This window comes from Vicia villosa, linkage group LG2, assembly GCF_029867415.1.
Source record: "Vicia villosa cultivar HV-30 ecotype Madison, WI linkage group LG2, Vvil1.0, whole genome shotgun sequence".
Classification (NCBI taxonomy): domain Eukaryota; kingdom Viridiplantae; phylum Streptophyta; class Magnoliopsida; order Fabales; family Fabaceae; genus Vicia; species Vicia villosa.
The window spans coordinates 110,034,118-110,041,108 of record NC_081181.1 but is presented as its reverse complement, the minus strand read 5'-3'; the positions used below and the strand labels follow the sequence as shown (position 1 = coordinate 110,041,108).

Here is a 6,991-nt window from a genome sequence, read left to right as displayed (position 1 = left end):
ATCCCTTCCACCTGCAACAGCTCATCGAGGATTCCACCCCTGAGGGGACGAATCGACCTCGCCGGGAAGGGCAGCAGCATACCACTGACGGGCAAAGGGGACAGAGGCATGAGGCCTCACAATCCAACAGAGGACAGCAGCTTCAGAACGTCAAACAGGTTCAAAACGGTGGGAACGGGCAACCTCAACCCGAGAACGGGCCCGAGCAGCCCCAGAACCTGAACAAAACTGACGCCAGAGACGGGTAGTTTGCTTCTTCATTCACCCATACCTCCGAGAGACGGAGAGTTCACTACGAAGACGAACAAGAGCAAGACGACATCCCCGAGGAAGCCGACTCCACCACCGTCCTCTTGCTCAAAGAACTGCAGAAGACAAACCGCCTCCTCCGGCTTCAAGGCGACCGCATCCACGAGCTAGAAAGGAAACGACGGTATCGCTCCCCCTCGCGGAGACGCTACCGGTCGCGCTCCTACTCTTCCTCGCGCTCACCACCAAGGAGGTATCGTCGGCGTTCCCCATCCTCTCCGCGTTCCCCGCCTAAGAGGTATCGTCGTCAGAGATCATATTCCCGCTCTCTAGTGCGAAAGAGCAGGAAGAATCAGAGACCTGAGACCATAGAGCATGGGAGCCTCTCCCCCGAGCGAGATTTCCGAGGCCCCTCCAAAGCTGTGTTGAAGACCCGCGAGCGTTCCCCTCCCCGGGACAACCGCAAATATCCGAGCAAAACACAGGTGAATCCCCAGCGAGGCAGACACTCGACCTCACCGGGACCAAGTGACGAGGAAGACTTCCGCAGCCTCTTGTCCGAAAGCATCAGAAGAGCTCGTCTCCCGCGGGGGATGGAAAAACCGCCGACCTTGGATCTGTACGACGAAACCACCGATCCTGACGATCATATCCGGAGCATCGAAGCCGTTATGGATTACCACGTCGTCAAAGGTTCCATTAAATGCCGCATCTTTCCGACCACACTCAGGAAAGGAGCAATGACTTGGTACAGGAACCTTCGCCCCAACTCCATTCACTCCTGGACCGAGCTCAAGGAACTCTTTTTGAGCCATTTCACAGCCTCCCGTCGGCAACCAAAGTCGGAAGTGAACCTTGAGGCTGTAATCCAAGGAGCCGACGAGCCCCTCCGAGATTACCTCGACAGGTTCAACAAAGAGGCCGTCCAAGTGCAGACGACCGGTTACATGAAAAGATACCTCCTAGAACGAGGACTTCTCCCCGGAAGCGACTTCAAGAAGGCTATAAAAATCGAGAAGGTGCCCACTATGAACGCCCTCCTCCGCAAGGCCCAAGCCTTCATCGCTTTCGAGGAAGGCAAAGCAGCTGCGATCAAAGCTTCGAGGGGCAATGACGTTGCCCGCAGCTCGAACCTCGACAATTCAGGCTCGCGCTGAGGACATGAGAAAAGAAGAGACGAAAGGTCCCACAACGCCAAAGAACGCCGAGGACTAGCTGGTCAATTCAGCGACTATACCCCCTGAACGCCTCACGCGAGAAAATCCTGGCCGAGTGCAAAAGCACCGAATTCAAGAACTCTAGCATCCGGCCCCCGAAGTCGAACCCCACCAGACCGGGGACCGACAAATCTAAATACTGCAAATACCACAAGAGTCATGGGCATCTAACTGACGAATGCATACATCTCAAAGACGCCATCGAGACTCTGATTAAAGAGGGTCGCCTATCAAAATACACGAAGAAGGGAGAACCTCCCCAAAGAGAAGCCCCTCGGAACTCTGACGAGGGCAACTCGCCAGATAGTAGACCACTACAAGTAGCGCTGTCTGTCACCCGACCAGAAGACTTCATTCCTTCAGCCGGAGTGACAACCGCCTTTAGCACGTGGGAAGGCTTCCCAACCGCGATGGTCATATCCAACGGCGGAGACCCCGACTCTCTCACCATCAGCTCGGTGAAGAGAAAGTTCGATGAGTTGATCAGCGCCAACTCGGATCTCGGCCCTACCTTACAGAAATTCAAAGGGAAGTCAGACCCGATCACTTTCTATTTGGAAGAACTGCCCAACGGAGCTCCGAACGCCACGATCCCCCTACTCGTCCGAGCAAGGATGGCGAACTTTGACGTCTGATGAGTCCTAGTTGATGAGGGGAGCTTAGTCGACATCATGTACTCCCACCTTTTCCAGACCCTCCAGCTAGACAACTCGCACCTCACTCCTTATGTGGGATCCGACCTCTAGGGTTTCAACGGGGCCACCACCAAACCTTGGGGTTACGTCGAGCTGATCGTCACCTTTAGGGAATGGGAAGCTTCCAGACAGGTCAAGACGAGATTCTTGGTGATCGACTGCAAGACCCTCTATAACTGCATCATCGGGCGCCCTACTCTGGCCGAACTCACTGCCGTTCCCTCAACCGTGCATTTGAAGATGAAATTCTACACAAAAAGAGGACAAGTAGCCACTGTCAACGCCAACATCGAAGCCGCCAGAAGGATCTTCGATGCCTCTGTAAAAGGGTTGCAATTAATCGTCCCTCCTTCCAGCTCCAACAAGAAGCCAAGGGCCGAAGACAAGCATCCTCGGGGGGATCAGCATCAGCCGACCAACGTCAGTTCAGTCGACCTCGACGCTCGTTTCACGGAAGAAGAGCTGAAGAATGGTGAAGACACGCGACCAAAGACAGCTCACCCCGTCCGACCTGTCCCTGACGGGGACTTCGAGCTCGTCCCGCTGGGCGACAACCCCGACAAAGCGGTGAAGATCAGTAAGGGCATCCCAGACCTACCGAGGAAGCAGCTCGTGGCCTGCCTTCGAGCCAACGCCGACCTATTTGCTTGGAACGCATCGGAAATTCCCGGACTTGACCCTGAGGTCGCTTGCCACCACCTCTCCATTGATCTAGCCGCGAAGGCAGTAGTTCAACGTAGGCGTCGGCAGTCTCCCGAGAAAGCGGAGGCTGCCGAGAAAGCTGTAAAAGACCTCTTAGAGGCAAATTTTATTTCCGAGGCCAAGTATTCAACTTGGCTCTCAAACGTTGTACTAGTCAAAAAATCTAATGGAAAATGGAGAATGTGTGTTGATTATACTGATGTTAACCGGGCATGTCCCAAAGATGCTTACCCGTTACCTAACATTGATAGGCTGGTCGACAACTCGGCCGGCTACAAATTATTATCTTTTATGGATGCTTATTCAGGTTACAACCAAATCCCCATGGCGAGGTGCGACAAGCAGTGCACGGCGTTCATGACCGAGTCGGACAATTATTACTACAACGTAATGCCCTTCGGACTCAAAAACGCCGGAGCCACGTACCAACGGATGATGAACAAGGTGTTCCGAGGAGAAATCGGCGACACCCTCGAGGTATACATGGACGACATGATCTTCAAGTCTCGAGAAGACTCCGATCACACCATGCATATCGAGCGGGTATTCGAGCAGGCCAGATCCTGCAAGATGCGCTTCAACCCGGAGAAATGCACCTTCGGAGTCCGGGCAGGCAAATTCCTCGGTTTCTACTTAACCGAACGAGGAATAGAAGCCAACCCGGATAAATGCCGAGCATTCTCGGAACTCCCCACTCCCAACAATAAAAAATCCATCCAAGTCTTAAATGGGATGCTAACGGCATTATCCCGTTTCGTCGCAAAATCCGCCCAGCACGCCCTTCCATTCTTTAAACTACTACGAAAGGAAGCGACCTTCGAATGGTCCAAGGAATGCGAGCAAGCGCTATCCCACCTTAAGCAAGTGCTCTCAAAATCGCCCGTCCTCTCCCGACCTGGCGACAACGAGATCTTATATCTCTACCTGGCCGTTTCAAACGAGGCGGTCAGCGCAGCCTTGATCCGAGAGACTGAAGACGGGAAGAAGCCCGTACACTTCACTAGAAAGGCTCTACAAGGGCCCGAGGTGCGATACCAACAAATCGAAAAAGTCGCGCTGGCCCTAATAACGGCAACCAGGAGGCTGGGGTACTACTTCCTCGCCCATACCATCGTCGTCCGAACAGATCAGCCTATTAAGCAACTTCTCACCCGACCAGACATGGCCGGGAGAATGTTAAAGTGGTCCCTCGAGCTATCCGAATTCGACATACAATGCGAAAGCAGGAAGGCGCTGAAAGCTCAGGCACTGGCCGATTTCGTAGCCGAAATGACTTCAATCACTAACTCCCCGGCACCCGCTGAGAATAAGTGGACCATCTACGTAGATGGCACCTCGAGCAGCTCGGGGAGCGGAGCCGGTATTATCCTAGAAAACGATGGAGGGCTTATCATAGAAGTATCCCTGGTTTTGTCTTTCACCACGTCGAACAACCAGGTCGAGTACGAAGCTTTCCTAGCAGGCTTACGACTCGCCGAAGATGTAGGTGCTCGGGAGGTCAAGATCTACACCGACTCCCAACTCGTCGCATCCCAAATCGACGACGATTACCAAGCGAAAAACGACGTGCTCGTCGAGTACCTCACGCTCGTCAAAGACAAGATGAAAAGATTCGCCAACGCAGAAGTCGAACATATCCCCCGAGAACACAACTCACGAGCCGACGTCTTGTCCAAACTTGCGAGCACGAGAAAGAAAGGCGGAAACAAGTCGATGATCCAGGAAATCCTATCCAAACCGAGCATAGACAAGCGCATAACCCCTACCAGTTCTCGCCATAGGCGACGACCACTGCTGGATGACCCCGGTATACAATTTCCTCACGAAGGACGAACTTTCGACCGACCAGAAGGAAGCTTCCGCGATCAAAAGACGAGCCTGCTCGTACATTATCGTCGAGAACAAACTATACCGACGAGGTTTCTCCATTCCTCTCCTCAAATGCGTCGACGGCTCGCAAGCGCTCGAAATACTTCAAGAGCTCCACGAGGGGATCAGCGGTCAACACCTCGGCAGTCGATCACTGGCGAGAAAGGCCCTTAGGGCTGGGTACTACTGGCCGACCATGCAGCAAGACGCCAAGGAGCACGTCCAGAAATGCGATAATTGTCAGCGTCATGCCGACATGCACTTAGCTCCCCCAAACGAACTTAAGTCTCTGTCATCACCTTGGCCCTTCTCGACCTGGGGAATGGACCTCCTCGGACCATTACCAGTCGGGTCATACCAAAACAAGTATCTGGTGGTCGCTGTAGACTACTTCACCAAATGGATAGAAGCCGAAGCGCTCGCAAAGATCACCTCCTAGAACGTGCTCCGTTTTTACAAACGAAACATACTCGCTCGGTTCGGGGTACCACAAGCGATTATAACCGACAATGGCACCCAATTCACTGATAGGAAATTCCAAGATTTCGTGGCCAAGCTCGGCACGAAACATCATTTCACTTCGGTCGAGCACCCCCAGACAAACGGGCAAGCCGAAGCAGCCAACCGAGTCATCCTCCGAGGATTGAAAAGGAGACTCGGCGATGCTAAGAAAGCTTGGGTCGAAGAACTACACAGTGTGCTTTGGGCATATAGGACGACGCCCCATTCTAGCACGGGTGAAACCCCATTTAGGCTAACCTACGGCACCGAAGCCGTGATCCCCGTGGAAATCCGAGAACCTTCTCGGCGAACCGAATCACCTCTCGAGGAAGAACTCAACGACGAGGCTATGAGGGAAGAGCTTGATATGGTTGAGGAGATCCGAGCAGAGTCTTCCCTCCGAGAAGCTAAATTGAAACAACAGATAGCTCTACGCCATAACGCCAAAGTTATCAAACGAGAATTTGAAGTCGGCGCCCTAGTGCTCCGCAGAAACATGAAAGACTCGCGCGAGGGCAAACTAGCCCAGAACTGGGAAGGCCCATACCGAGTTTACGATAAAACCGAGAATGACGCCTATTACCTCGAGAACCTTCTCGGCGAAAAACTTGCTCGACCTTGGAACGCTGAAAAACTCAGACGCTATTATAGTTAGACACAACCTAACACTCCCCGTCTACTCATACCAAACACAAACGGAAACCGGGCATGGACCCGTGTCTTGGTACGAACGCGAGTGCTTCACGACAGCAACGGTCGGAATTCCCTATCAAAGGGCAGGACCGACTACACGGTGGATTCTACACCTAGACCCTCCGTGGCAGTACTCGCACGGCAAAACCCCAGCTCGCGATGGGACCGTTCACGCTGCGAGCACTTGGCCCCGACCGCGGTCTCGTGCCCGCTAATTGCGCACACCTGCTCTGTGCACCCGGATCGTACACCACACGCCCGGGAAATCAACCTCGGCCGAGCACAATCCAAAAGCAAAATATTCCTAAGTGTTGGAATACCTCCCCAGAACAAATATAACCCGGGCCCAAAACATGCAACAGTAAAATTCTAAAACAGATACTGGGATAATCAAAGCATAAACGCGAAATAGTAAAGCATTAACTGCCGACCAAACTGGCCGGCGATATCCAAATATTACAATAAAATGACGGGCACGCAGACCCCAAATATCCCGGGCAAAAGCCCCAAAAATCCAAAAATTAAAACAACGGCGCGCAGGCCAAGGAAACATAGGCACGCAGGCCCAAAATAAAGTCACTCGTCATCGGGCGTACCGGGCACCAGCTGGCCATCCACAATCCTAGACGAAACCCCAATATCATTTGTCTTCAAGCCCGGGTTCAGAAACGTCAATTGCTGGACAGCACACTTGAAACCCTCCTCGGCCATGTCTGCGAGCTCGAGCTTCAAGTTATCGATCTTCTCGACAAACTCAGCTCTCGACTTCAGCACCGCCACATCTGAAGACTCTTCCGCCGTCGGTTCCCAAGCCTGCTCAAGTTCGGCGACCTTTTTCTTCTCCGCCTCCACTTCCTCATCCTTCTGCTTCAGAATTTCCTCCATCCTTTTCTTCGCCTTCTCTCGGAGAGTTTTTTTCCTGGCGGCCTCGTCCTCGGCGGTCTTCTTGTTATCCTCCGCCTTTTTCAGAGCTTCGGCAGACATGGTGCCCCCTTGCGCGAGCACCTGGGCCATCCCGATGACCCTCATTACGGCAGCACTGTCACTAGCCAGCTACTTTAATTG

General features: G+C 53.2%; 1 protein-coding gene across 1 annotated transcript; it reads left to right on the top strand.

Annotated features, from left to right (window-relative positions):
* The first annotated feature begins 842 nt into the window (after positions 1-842).
* Positions 843-1,406, top strand: LOC131649780 (uncharacterized). The gene has a single exon (XM_058919538.1). It carries the CDS (start codon positions 843-845, stop codon positions 1,404-1,406), a length of 564 nt encoding a protein of 187 aa, XP_058775521.1.
* Positions 1,407-6,991: the final 5,585 nt, after the last annotated feature.

Bases quoted from the DNA above. Each gene is read 5' to 3' on its own strand.
- LOC131649780 (XM_058919538.1), top strand. From the start codon at position 843: ATGGAAAAACCGCCGACCTTGGATCTGTACGACGAAACCACCGATCCT.